General features: G+C 56.5%; 1 protein-coding gene across 1 annotated transcript in view; it reads left to right on the top strand.

The window, feature by feature from the left end:
- TG (thyroglobulin) overlaps positions 1-12,776 on the top strand; it is a 201,722-nt gene that overhangs the window by 15,784 nt on the left and 173,162 nt on the right. Inside the window, exons 9-15 of the mRNA XM_024572159.4 lie at positions 2,790-2,924; positions 3,280-3,357; positions 3,900-4,012; positions 4,870-4,972; positions 6,105-6,305; positions 9,727-9,939; positions 11,118-11,272. Coding sequence (XP_024427927.3) covers positions 2,790-2,924; positions 3,280-3,357; positions 3,900-4,012; positions 4,870-4,972; positions 6,105-6,305; positions 9,727-9,939; positions 11,118-11,272 — 998 coding nt within the window. The remainder of the gene's footprint in view (positions 1-2,789; positions 2,925-3,279; positions 3,358-3,899; positions 4,013-4,869; positions 4,973-6,104; positions 6,306-9,726; positions 9,940-11,117; positions 11,273-12,776) is intronic.

Below are 12,776 nucleotides of genomic sequence, written 5' to 3'. Positions count from 1 at the left end.
TGCCAAGATTCATACTCCCCTCACATCCAGTTCCAAAGCTTCCCTCCATTTCTAAGAATTTAGGAACACCCCAAGGGGGAAGGAAAGGAGAGGAACCCTCAATACTGAAACATCACTGGTTTGGGGCGCTTACCACCTGTGAGCTCATCTAGTCCTGACACTGACTCCAAAAGACCAGACTGTTACCTGCGTAGGACAGAGAAGAAGCTCGGGGAGCCCACAGTGCTCTCGCCCGTAGTAACAGCTCCAGGTTGCTGGGCACTTACTCACCCCTGGCCAGGCACTTGCTGAGCTAAGTGGATTTGACTGTCCAACAGTTTCCTGAGAACGATGCTATGATCGCTGTCTGTGCTGCTTTTCAAAATGCAGAAACAGGTTAGGTTGCGGGCCTAGGTTGGCCCAGTGAATAACTAGCACAGCCTGGGTGTACAGTGTAGTCTGCCACTGCCCAGCTGAGACCTGTTTCACCCCAGGGCCCCTGCTCTTGCTCCACTGCCTGAAGCTGCTTGCGCCCAGGACCCCATGCTCTTCCCAGCTCTCTCACTGACACCGTACCAGCCTGAGAGGGACAAAAGATTTCTGTCTCTGAGCCTGCCTGCATTCCCCATCCCTTGTCAAATGACCTTGGCTAACTTCTTATCTGGAGTTTTCTGGTCTTGGATGACGGACAGCAAAGCAGTCACTTCTGGACACTGTCTGAGCCAAGACAGAGAGCGCCCACTCCCGTGGGCCAGCACACCCTGCTTCCCCCGTCCTGAGATGTCTGCTGCCACGTGGGTGGGTCTGTTGCCTTTGCTCCCCTAACCCCACCTGAGGTGAGCACCTTCCATGTGGCAGCTCTGTGTCCTGCTCCCCGTGTCACCTGGCATCACTTCTGGAGGACAAGGCATCACACCTTGTCTTCTTCATCCTTATATCCTGGGCCTGGCAGGTCGCGGGAGCCCAGCAAATGTTGCTTTGCCACCTCCTGCCTCCGCCCTCCCCTCTTCCTTCTCTGCTCCTCGGAGGCTTGAGGACTTTTGCTTTGGGCAAGAAACCAGCTGTTTTGCATTGGGTGCACGGACGGGATTTGATGTAATTAAAGGGTGGGATTTTGCCCCGGGAGCTATGACCACTTTGGTTAGTGGGGGACGTGTAGGGAAGGGGATGGGAAGCTGTTGGAGCCGCAGAGATGTATTCGTTGAGTGGCAGTGATGGCATTTTCTGCCCAAGTCGAGCTAAGGATGCTCCCCTCCACTTGGCCGCATGCCTGAGTTTGGCTGTGCTGTGCTGTAGACCAAGAGGAAGTGGCTGCTGAGAAGGAGCAGAATTGCTTATTTTCCCTCAAGATGGGGAGAGGTGTCTCTTCTGTTGCAGAGGAGAGGAAGCTTTGTGTGTAGACCTCCAGGTCCCGGAGAATCTGAGGACTGGAGCCCCAGGACAAGGAGGGACTGAGGGCCACGAAGTGTCTTTGGCGAACAGAACATGGTAGCAGCGTCCCTGGGGGAGGGGGTGTGGGTAGAAAGGTCCATGGCTGGGCCTGGCATGGGCTCGGTGCGTAAGCTCTTTCAATATAAATACACACAGTATAAATACACCCTGTTAAGTGTTGGATCTACTTCACAGATGGGGAAGCCCAGGCTCAGGGTGGTTGGCAAGTTGCTCATGACCACACAGCCAAGAAATGCCGTGCCAGGAATCAGGCAGAACCCCGTGGGACTCCTGCGTCCTATCCACTGGGCCCAGCGGGTCCTGGTCTCCTCTGATGGGCTGTGCCTGATGGTGGCGGTATCCTGAGCCTGGCGAGCTCTCTGCCCCAGGAGCCACGAAGCTCATTGCTGAAAGGGGGCGAGTTGGGAGAGCACCCCGGTGTGAGGCAGGGCTGCCCTGGATGTGGCCGTCCCCCCACCCCTCTCATGCAAGCACTTCTTTCCTTTCGCTCACCAAATGTTTCTTGAGCACCTACGATCAGGCAGATTCTACTCCACGTGCAAAATGAACTTGAATCTTTGCACCAATGGATGCAAAGACTGCCGTGGAAGAGACACACCCGAACAAAATGGCAGGCACGATATCTAATATGTCCCTGGGGGAGGATGCTGTGGGGGGAAGCCAGCAGGACGGGGGACGTGGAGAGCCGAGGATGGGGTGCGGCGATCAGCTGAGTGACTCTGTGAACCATGGAGCTTCCCCATTGAGCCCGTTCCCTCGCCTTGGGGTGAAAGTTCTGACCTCAGGGAGTTGATTGAAGGGAAAAGATTTCACGGAGAACCAAGTCTGAGGCGGGTAACCGCCCAAATTTGAAGAGTTTGGCAGGAACGCAAGGGGGCAGTTTGCGCAGACGTACTTCTGTGTTCTAAGTCCAACGCCCCCCACACCCCGAGCAGGTGAGCTGCTTTCTCACCCATGAAATGGGGAAGTGTTTCCTCTCTCAGAGGGTGGTTGTGAGGATCAGTTAATTGGAATAGAAACTTTGATTGTCTCCGAACACCGTGCATGTTAAAGAGTCGTGTCTGTTATACCTGTTATCTCATGCACTTGAAGACGCTTCCTTGACCTAAGTGACTTCATATGGAAGTCACGGCAAGAGGACGACAAAGATTCCCTCAAACTTCCGCCCACATTTTTAGAGGACAGTCTGGTGAGTGCCTGGCCACTGTTTGAGGCGCTGCTGTCTTTTTGGGTGGAAATGTGGGTCACCTCCGCATGCTGACGCAGGGACAGGCGGGGCTCTTCTCGGTAGCGGAGTCCGCGCTGCGGGGTTTTCCCTGGTCAGGGGCTCACCTCTGCTCTTCTGTCTCGGACTGCAGCCTTGGACTTCTATCAGAGCCGCCGCTTCTCCCCGGGGGATTCCTTGCGAGCGTCCCTTCTGCAGCCTAGCCCCTACGTGCCCCGATGTGACGCCTCTGGAAGCTGGGAGCCCGTGCAGTGCCACACCGGGACTGGTGAGGGGGATGGGCACCCGTGGGAGGCCGAGGGGCATGCCCCCTTTTCATTGCACTGGGGCAAGTGAGCGGACTTCAGGGCCCTCCTTGGTAGCTGGTGGCAAATCCCTTAGTTTGGCCTCTGGTTGACTCACCTGTACAAGGGGAGCAGTGATCTTCCACCAGCCTGAAGGTCAAGTGGATGATTGCTGGCGGGGTTGGGGTGCTAAGGCCTGTGACTGAACAACGTCAGACAGGGGGACGGGTGGGGGACCTTTCCAGCCCTGCTAGGAGTGGAAAGATGGATAGTGGTTTGTGGGACACCAGGGGATGAGCCCCATGTGCGTCCTGAGCTCCGGCTGTGGCTCTCTTCTAGGGTACTGCTGGTGTGTGGATGGGAAGGGGGAGTACGTCCCTGCCTCGCTGACAGCCCGCTCCCCTGAGGCCCCCCAGTGTAAGTGATACAGATACCCCCCACCCCCGTGCCCAGGCCTGGCAGAGGGCACTCAGGGCTGGTGGTGCCTGCTGTTGTTACCCAACTGGCAGAGGCTCCGTGGGCCTGCCCCTGCGTGCAGCCAGACCACGCTTTCCCAGGTCCCCAGGCCCAGAAGACCCCTCACAGACCTTGGTCCTTCCTAGTTTCCTGGGTGGAGAGCGGGAGCAGGGGGTGATGAAGGGCCCTGGGCTCCCCTACAGACCTGCTTCCCGGGAAGTTCCATCCCCTTCTGTGGTTTTACCCACCAGCTCACCTCTGTTCTACAGTGTAGCCTCTCCCTGGTTTCCGACCCAGGAAATCGGCCACCCACTTTACTCTCATGGATGATGCGTCCACATGGATTGTTGTCCTGAACCTCAGCCTGCTTCTCCCGCGCGCTCCAGCGCTCCGTGAGGGCCCCTCCATCCAGCCAGACTCACAGCCCTGACACAGAGCCAGCCCGGCTCTCCGCTCTGCCTTGGACCCACGCCAGGCTGCTAAGAGTGTTCTCTCTCCCGCAGGCCCCACCGCCTGTGAGAGATCTCGAGCTAGTGCGCTGCTTTCTGGTTGGAAACAGGCTGGCTCCCAAGGAAACCCTTCGCCAAGGGACCTGTTCATCCCAGCCTGCCTGGAGGTAAGGCTCTGAAGGCCCAGCAAGGCTGCAGAGGAAGCCAGAATTTGCTCCCCCAGGGCAAGGGTGGATTTTCTAGTGTTCAGTCAATTTGTTTTTGTTAAAAACTCACAGGGACCAGGTCTGGATTTTTGTCTCAGTCCTGGCAGAGTCTGGCTGGGTGACCTTGGGCAATTTACTTACCTTCTCTATGCTTCAGTTTTTTAAAAATCATATGATCAGACCACATTTTTACCCTGCCTGGTGCTGGGATTGTTTTGAGGGCCCAAGGAAATACCAGTCATGAAGACTCTTCAAAAAATCGTTTACACATGCACGTGCTTTCCCTAAAGTCATCTTGGCAAAGTCAGATGCACATTTTATCTCAGTTTCTCAACATCCGTGGAAGACGTCATTTCATGGCCCTCGCTGGCTCCCTGGGCAACTGTAATAATTCTGGGCAGCAGCGGATTTGGGGAGTAAAAGCTCCTAGAGAAAGGACTCATGCTAGAATCTTAACCACTGATGTGCCGAGTGAAGCCCCTGGGCCTCAGTTTGCTCGCCCTAAAACAGTCTGCTAGGAACAGCACCACCTGCTCTGTCCAGCCGCCGGGGGCTTTATGAAGCCAGGTGAGATCCCTAGAATGGGGTGCCTGTGGCACCCCTCATGGGCTGGTTCCGCCGTCATTTCCGGTAATGTGTGGGGAGGGTCTGGATTAGGATAGCGCCTCCCCCACGCCACCTCCCACCTTGTGCAGGAGTTTCGGAAGGACCATTCTGTCACTGGTAGTTTTGGAAGGGACATTCTTGCCAGCTGCTCATGGGCCTGGGGGCAGCAACAGCACCTTCCCCAGCGTGATATGACCTCGGCTTTGCCCCAGACAGGAGAGTTTACCAGGCTGCAGGCGTCGGAAGCTGGTGTTTGGTGCGTGGACCAGGCCTCAGGGGAGGGCACCGTGCCCAGCACAAATAGCAGTGCCCAGTGTGAGTAGCCACCCTTCCCCCGTGCCCCCTCCCCCAGCTCCTCCCATGGACCCAAGCCTGGGTGTGGCGTCCCAGAAGCTGGCTGCCTGTCCCAGCTCTGCCACTTGCAGAGCCGTGGAAGCTTCTGCCCTCACTGTGCCTGAGTCTTCTCATCTGTAAAACAGGAGCAATACTCCCCAGCCTCAGCGGGCTCTTGGGAGAATGCACACGGCAGGGAGCCGGATGTGCTTTGTAACCGAGAGGCTCAAGCCGGTGCTGGCCCCAGTTAAGGTGGGCACTGGTGCTTTTGTGGGGTGACCAGAGGGATAGCACTGAAGTCACGGAAGGCCCCTGCTAGGTTCCTCGGCTCCAAGCCTGGCCCTGCAGCCTGGTTTCCATGGTGCGGCCAAGATACCGTTCTTCAAGTGTAAATGTGCTGATGTCCCTCCTCTGTCTGAGAGCCATCCACGCTCCCCACGGTCCTGAGGGCCAGGCCCACACTGCTCACCACCCTCCTTGCACTCCTGTATCGCTTGTTTCTCCTCCTCTCAGCATTTGGGATCCGGGAGCAAGAAGCTGCAGTCAGGCCTTCAGAGAAGGCGATGCTCTCTTCCTCCTGGGCCTTCTTGTGCTGCTGTGGTTCTGCCCCCTGCAATATTTCCACCCTCCCCACCCTCCCTGGCTGACTCTTAGTCCCTGCAGGCCTCTCACCCATAGCTGAGTTCAGGGCCTCCTGCGGGCCCCTAACCTGCCCTATGCATCTCCAATTGTGTTCTTATCACTCCACACATGGTTGCTCACTTGTTTATTTTTTTTAAACAAGAGTTTATTCGAGCCAAACTTATGATGTGTGCTGGGAAGCAAGATCTCGAATGCTCCCAGTTGCTCACTGGTTAAATCTCCCTGCAGACTCTAAGCTCCTTGAAGGCAGGCTGTGTGCGTGTGTGTGTGTGTGTGTGTGTGCGCGCGCGCCGTGGGGTGCACAGTGGAGTGAGGCCCAGCCTTTGCCCTGCCCCAGGTCAGCACCCCAGCGGGAGGCAGCCCAGACCCACGAGGGCCCTGCACGCAGGTGGCGGTGGGTGGAGCCTATGGGTGTTGTGGGGTCTCTTGGCTCAGTGGGCAAAGACTCCATCTGGCTTGTGTTTGTGTTCAGGTCCAGGCCTCTGTGAATTGCTCCAGAGCGGCATCCTCTCCAGGAGAGCCGGCCCAGGCAACACCGTGCCCTGCAGGGCAGAGGACGGAGGCCTTGCCCCCGTGCAGTGTGACCCGGCCCAGGGCAGCTGCTGGTGTGTCCTGAGCAGCGGAGAGGAGGTGCCTGGGACCCGCGTGGCTGGGAGCCAGCCGGCCTGTGAGAGTAAGCCATGGGCCCTGCTCATCTCTTCCTTCACTCAGGCTGGAGGGGTGGGGTGGGGGTGGCAGGGACTCCGAAGGACTAGGACACTGGGGCAGGGGAGACAGGATGAGCGTGAGGACTGGGTTGCCACTGATTCCCATGAGGTTGGAACTGGTGTTTACTTCCTGCAAGAGCTCAGCCATGGAGCTGAGATTGGGGAGAGGCCCTGTGGGTGTCCCCTGAGCTGGCACCCTCCAGGAGGCTCAGGCTGGCCGGCCGGGGCTTCCAGGTCCTGGTCTCCCAATGTCAAGGGGGAAGGAGGGGCCCAAGAGCCCATTCTCAGTGGGGAAGGGTCCGTCTCAGCCCGAGCTGTGGGAATTTGGACAGGGGTTGACTTACTTATTTCTAGTTTAAAAATTATTTGGATATCAATATTAAATTATATCATAGGAATATGTATTAGAATATTGAAATAGATTATTACATGTTCAAATCTATTATTTAGTTATCAGTTACTGACCTTCTATTTCTCCAATCTACTCAAGTCACAGGGCATTGTAATCATTTTCAAATTCACCTGAGCAAGCAGGTTAGACTCTGAATTTCTTTTCAGGACTGTAAATGAAGACATTGTAAAGTACTTCCCACGGAAAGGGTGTTGGGTCTGGCGGGGTTGAGAGATACTGCGCCGAGTGATTCTGGCTTTATTGTAGACGTCTTTCTTTCATTGTTCTTGCGCTACGGCTTTGCTTTTAAGTTTTGCAGTCTCTAAGTAACCTTTTGGAACTGCAGAGACATTTGATTAAGTCTCGCGATTTGTACGTGTGAACAGAATCTCCTGTATTCGTAAATTTGTATTTGTATTTGGAAAGAGAAAGTGCAAATCTTGGTGGGGGCTCTTCCCCTCTAGTCTACTCCCCCCCTCCTGCCCCCCAGCCTGTGACGTGCCCCAGTCTCACAGCCCAGCTCTTTTCCCAAGCCCCACTTCGCCCCCTTCTGTGCAGGCCTGTGGTCAGGGCAGGACCCTGTCACGCTCACCTCCGTGCCCTCAGCGGCTGCCACCATGCAGGGCACACAGCAGGTGCTCAATGGGTGTTTATGAGAGGGACTCCCTGCCACGTGCTTCCGGGAGAAGTGGTATCAGCCTTAGGATGGAAACACAGTCCATGCTCAATTTCCAGGACACCCGAGAGTGTTCCGCACGGTCTGGGACCCGGGAAACAGACCGGTGTGTCTCCTCCAGGAGCAGGCCTGGGAGCGCAGCTCTTTCAGGGGCTGGGAAGCCCCTGCGTGGCTGGTCCTGCAGGGTTCCATGATCGTAGCTCACGTGTGCAGAGATTCACCTGCTAACAGGTGCTTTTCCCATCCCTTATTCCATGCAGGTAAATGGGTAGGACTGTCCGCAGTTTTACAGATGGCACAGGTGGGGCTCAGAGGTTCACGTGCCTGTCCCAAGGCACACAGCTGGCAAGTGGAGCAGCCAGCGTTAACACGAGCCCCCCAGGCTCTTCCTTCTGGCCTCCTGCAGAGTGCGGTGGAGAAAGCTCACAGGTGGGAGCCAGCCAGCCAGACTAGGGTGTCGGCTCTCCACTTTCCTGCCGGGTGACCTCAGGCTAGTCCCTTAACCTCTCTGGATCTCAGTTCCCCACTCTGTGAAATAAGCATGCAGGATCACAGCTATTTCTTAGAGTCACCACTAGGGTTAACTCAGTCTCTGTAAACTGCTTAGCCCAGTGGCGTTGCACACAACCTCTGGGGTCGCACCCGGCTCTCCACTTGCTGCTGTGGGCCGCAGGGCAGAAGAGACAGCCTCTCGTGCTTCGGCGCCCATGTCTGTGGGACAAGGGGTCTCCTCCACAGACAACTGCGCGAACACCCGCATCCTAAAATTGTCCTCATGGGCAACAGTGCGTATTCCCTTCGTGGTTAATGACAACGATGACAGTTGACGTTTATCAGGCATCCGTTATGTTTCAGCAGCTCTTCTAAGCTCCCTGCATGCCTTAATTAATTTCGAGCCACACCATCCTTAGGAGGTAGGCATTCTTGCTATCCTCACCATTTTATGGGTGAGGAAACTGAGTCACAGAGCAGTTAATTAACTTGCTCTAGGGCTCTCACCTGGTAAATGATTGGGCCAGGATTCAAAGCCTGGTAGACTGGCCCTAGAGCCAACTCACCCAGCCCCCTGCAAATTACAATGCAAACTCTTGGCCGGAGGCCATTGTTCTTATTAGAAAGAAGTCAAGACTGCACCTTGGAGTTCAAAATGAGTCATTATCCATCTCTGAGTCCCCGTGAATCACATGTGAATTGCAAATCACAGAGCCGGACATAAGCAGGCAGGGAGGCTGTGCCCCAGAGTCAGATAATTAACTGAATCTCTAGTCGAGTGAGACATTATCCCACTGAGTGTGTCTGCTCTTTAATTTACTCATTCACCCACTTGTTTTGCCCACATTCATGGTCAGCATTGTGCTGCAGTCTCGGTGAGCAGAGGAAAGCCACCCTCTTCCCTCCCTGGCTCCATCCAGTGGGGAGACCGTGGGCAATGCTTGGACTCTTGACTCGTTGACAACATGGAGAGATGTGCCAGCTGTTGGAGAGCTTGGAGAACGGAGACCTAGGAAGGCCTAGGAGAACCACGGAAGGTGTTAGAAAGCTGAGGGTGTCAGGCTGATAACTGAGGGTCCACAAGGCGTCCTCTAGGCAGATGAGCAGGCGGAGGGAGGGGCTTGAGGTGTGCAGCGAAGAGCTGTTCAGGGCAAGACAGCTATTCCTGGGGGCAGAGGGGGCCAGGGCACAGGAGCCCGGGGAGAGAAGGCTGGGTCAGTAGGCACCCAGGGAATGGAGGGTTGATGTCCAGCTTCACTACGATTTCTTTGCTGGCAGCAGGGACCGGATTGGACGAGGAAGCTTCCCTAACAGTTCAAGGAAAAGATGAAGGGAGTGCAGTGGAGATGCAGAGAGGTTGAGAAGTGGGGAGCCACAGCCTTCGCTGATGCCCAGGCAGAGGAGAAGGGACTGTCCAGGAGGGCCGCCGTGTTTCTGGCCTGGGACGGCTGGGTGGTGGGAGGGGCCGTGCGTTGAATGCCAGGTACTGAAGCAAGGACAGGCGTGGGTGCGTGGGTGGGCAGCAGTGAGTTGTGACACGTTGGCCTTGAGGTGGAGGGGACTGGGTGGTGATTGGATTTGAGATGAGAAGCTCAAGCGGTCTGAGCTGGAGATGAAGATCTGAGAATCACCTTGCTGAAGAGTCTGTTGAAGCTGAGCGAGGACGGGCTCCTCCAAGAAGAGGGCAGGGAGGGAGGGAGCCAGCCCAGGCCAGGTTCTGAGGAGCCCTGCATATCCCCGGGCAGAGGAGAGGAGAGGAGAGAGGCAGAGGGGCTCAGCCCCCCGCACCAGGCAGAGGCCCACAGCTGGCCCTCTTTCCTTCCTCCAGGCCCGCAGTGCCCACTGCCGTTCAACGCATCAGACGTGGCCAGTGGAGTGATCCTGTGTGAGCGAGCCTCCGGCCCAGAAGGTGCTGCTGTCCAGCTGTGCCAGCTGCTGTGCCGCCAGGGCTTCCAGAGTGCGTTCCCAGCAGGGCCGCTGGTGTGCAGCCCCGAGAGGAGACGCTGGTTGTCCCAGCCACCTCATCCCCGGGCCTGCCAGCGTGAGTGGCCTCCCATTTCCCACACATGTGTAGCCTTTCCACGTGTGCCAGGTGGCCTCCAGGGCAGGAGGGAGGGCCTGGTGGAGCATTTCTAGAAGGAGCCAGTGTGCTTCACAGACCCCTTTGTGGCTTCTTTGGAGCCACCTGCTCCTTGGAGAACTGCCGTCATTTCAGGCGCCACTGGGATGTCTTGGGTAGAGGACTGTGTTCACAGGCAGGTGCTCCGACGGCCATATTGGTAATTCTGGTGTTGACAAGCTCCAAGCTGCTTGTCTGGCATCTGAGTGTGACTCTGCCACACAAGCTGCTCCCTCCCCCAGGTGCATCTGGAGCTCTGGGGCAGTGCCTGGCAGAGCTGTGGGCCTGCGCCCTGTTTGAATATCGGCAGGGCGCCTGTCCTGCCCCGCCACCAGCCCACTTCCACATGCACCGGCTGGGAGGCAGCCCCGGGCTCTGACTGCTTCTGCCTGGGCAAAGGCAGGCAGCGTTCCTCAGCCAGGCAAGGCAGGGGTTGGCGCTGGGACTGGCACAAGGCTCCGCGTGGCCTGCAGAGTGTCACCGGACAGTATTTGTTGCAAAGCATTCTGGGCTAGAGAATGCTATCCAGGAAAAGTCCAAATGTGATGTGGACAAATAAAGTGGGTTGTCGTCCTGACTATACAAAATGGCCTGAGCTGAAATCCAGACCAGGCTGGTCACAAGTGGATTTGGAGCAAGGGACTTGGGAGGTGAGAGGTGCGGGTCTTGAACTCCAAAAGCCGAGTACAGGGCTGCTGTGACAGGGTGCGGGTTATGTGCTGAATGACCGTGGGACACGCCTTTCCTGTGCTCCATGGTGTCTGCTCTTCCCTGGCAAAACCGCACGGCATTGCCCTGTTGGAATGCAAGAGAGTACGGAGGCTTTTCCAAGAAGAATACTAGGACCTCCAAAATGGAAAGCAGCCTGGTTAGAGACTGAGGCAGGCTGTGCTGGCTGCGGGTGCTAAGTAGTTTCAGAACCAGCTGTCAGGCTAGGAAGTACTTAGGCTCCGAGGATGACAATGCAAGATGGCAGTGCTTGTGTGTTCCAGCCTACATGAAGGAGGGTCATTTTTGCAGGAAAAAAAAACCAACAAGGAACAGCAAAGCATCCCACAGGGCTGTCACCTGCGCCTGCTGACCTCTGACACTCCCTGCAGGGCTGCAGCTGTGGCAGGCCCTGCAGACCCGAGCGCAGTTCCAGCTCTGGCTCCCGCCAGGCACGATGTGCAGTGCGGACTACGCAGGCCTGCTGCTGGCATTCCAGGTCTTCATCCGGGACGAGCTCACAGCCCGCGGCTTCTGCCAGATCCAGGTAGGTGCCTGGCCTGCCCCACAGCGGGCTTGGACTCAGCTCAGTGTCGTGGTGTCAGAAACCCTCAGTGCTCAAATGAACCTAGAGTTTGAACCTGGAGTTCGACACCCACTGGCCACCTGAGACCCAGGATGAGAAAGTGGCTTGGCCAAGGCCAATGGTGCAGCGGCGGAGGCGGAGTCCAAAGCCATCTCATCCCCGCCATTCTTGCTACACAGAGATGTCAAACTAGAGGTGTGCTGAGCACGTCTCGTGTGCCAGGCACTGTGCGTCCCTTGGTAGGGATGGGCTCGTGCAGGCTTCACAGTGACCCTGTCAGTAAGAATTTTGCAGAATGCATGTTTTCACACGAGCAAACCAGAGAGTGTTGATTCTAAAACAAACAGGAACATATATTGTCCCCTTTGCTCCGAAGAAATGCACTGGGCAACAACCCCAGCACTTCACTGATTACTGAGCCCAGCGGTGGGGGAGCTGTACTTTCCTTATCTCTGATGCTTCAGCACGCTGGTCAGTGGGTGCCATCGCCCTCCATGGGTACAGAGTCTACTGAGGGCTGTAGCGAGTGGCACCCATGGTTACATATCGCCCAGTAAGTCCAGGTCCGTCCAGGCTCTTTCACACCAGATTGGCAGCAGAAGGCCTGGGGACACATCCGGGAGGCGGAGCCACCTGGATGGCTTAGTTAGTAGACTCTACACTGTGGGGAAGGGGAACGTCAGGGGGAGTAAGATTTGGGCTCGAGGGCTGGGTGTAGACACGGTGCTGCCATTTACTGAGATGAGGAAATTAAACCTCACGCAGCAAGGGGTGAAATATCCCAGAATCCCCAGACCTGAGAGGGGAGCCCGCTGAAGACAGATGGGTGAGAAGGTAGCCGGGGCAGGGGCCGGGAGGTGGGGGCTTCCAGGAGCAGGTGTCAGGGTGTGACCATGACACAGAGGGCCTCTCAGGTCAGGGGCAGGTGTTATTCAGAGGTCAGAGATGATACACAGCCTTTCAAGTCGGATGGGTCTGGTTTAAAGCCTGGTTCCCCCACTTCCTTCCTGCGTGACCTGGGCCTCGAGCGGCCTCGCTGGGCCTCACATCAGCTGTCTGTGCAGTGAAGCCAGGAGCAGCTACCCTGGAGGGTCAGATTAAGTGAGGTGCTACGTGCAGCCAAAGCTTTTGCTCGTTATACTCTGCTGAGAGGTTAAGGTCACAGGTTCTGGGTTAGCAGAAGATCGAATCCCAGCTCCACCGTTGGTTGGCTGTGGGACTGTTGGCAGTTCCTCAGCCTCTCTGAGGCTGATTCCGCATCCGTAACGGGCAGTAGTGATAACCCTGATGCCATAGATTGTTTCAGAGACTAAAGTAGCTCCTGTGTTTAAAGCACTTTGCACAGGGTCTGACTAATGGAGAACGCTCAAAAGCGGAAGCCATTGCCAGGCAGGCACTTAGCCGTTTCCCATCCAGTGGCGACAACATGAACATCGCCTTCATCCTGGGTGTGGTGTGGTGTGTG

This window comes from Desmodus rotundus, chromosome 8 (genome assembly GCF_022682495.2).
Source record: "Desmodus rotundus isolate HL8 chromosome 8, HLdesRot8A.1, whole genome shotgun sequence".
Taxonomy (NCBI): domain Eukaryota; kingdom Metazoa; phylum Chordata; class Mammalia; order Chiroptera; family Phyllostomidae; genus Desmodus; species Desmodus rotundus.
Note: the sequence above shows the minus strand (reverse complement) of the source record. Positions and strands in the feature narration are given on the sequence as shown.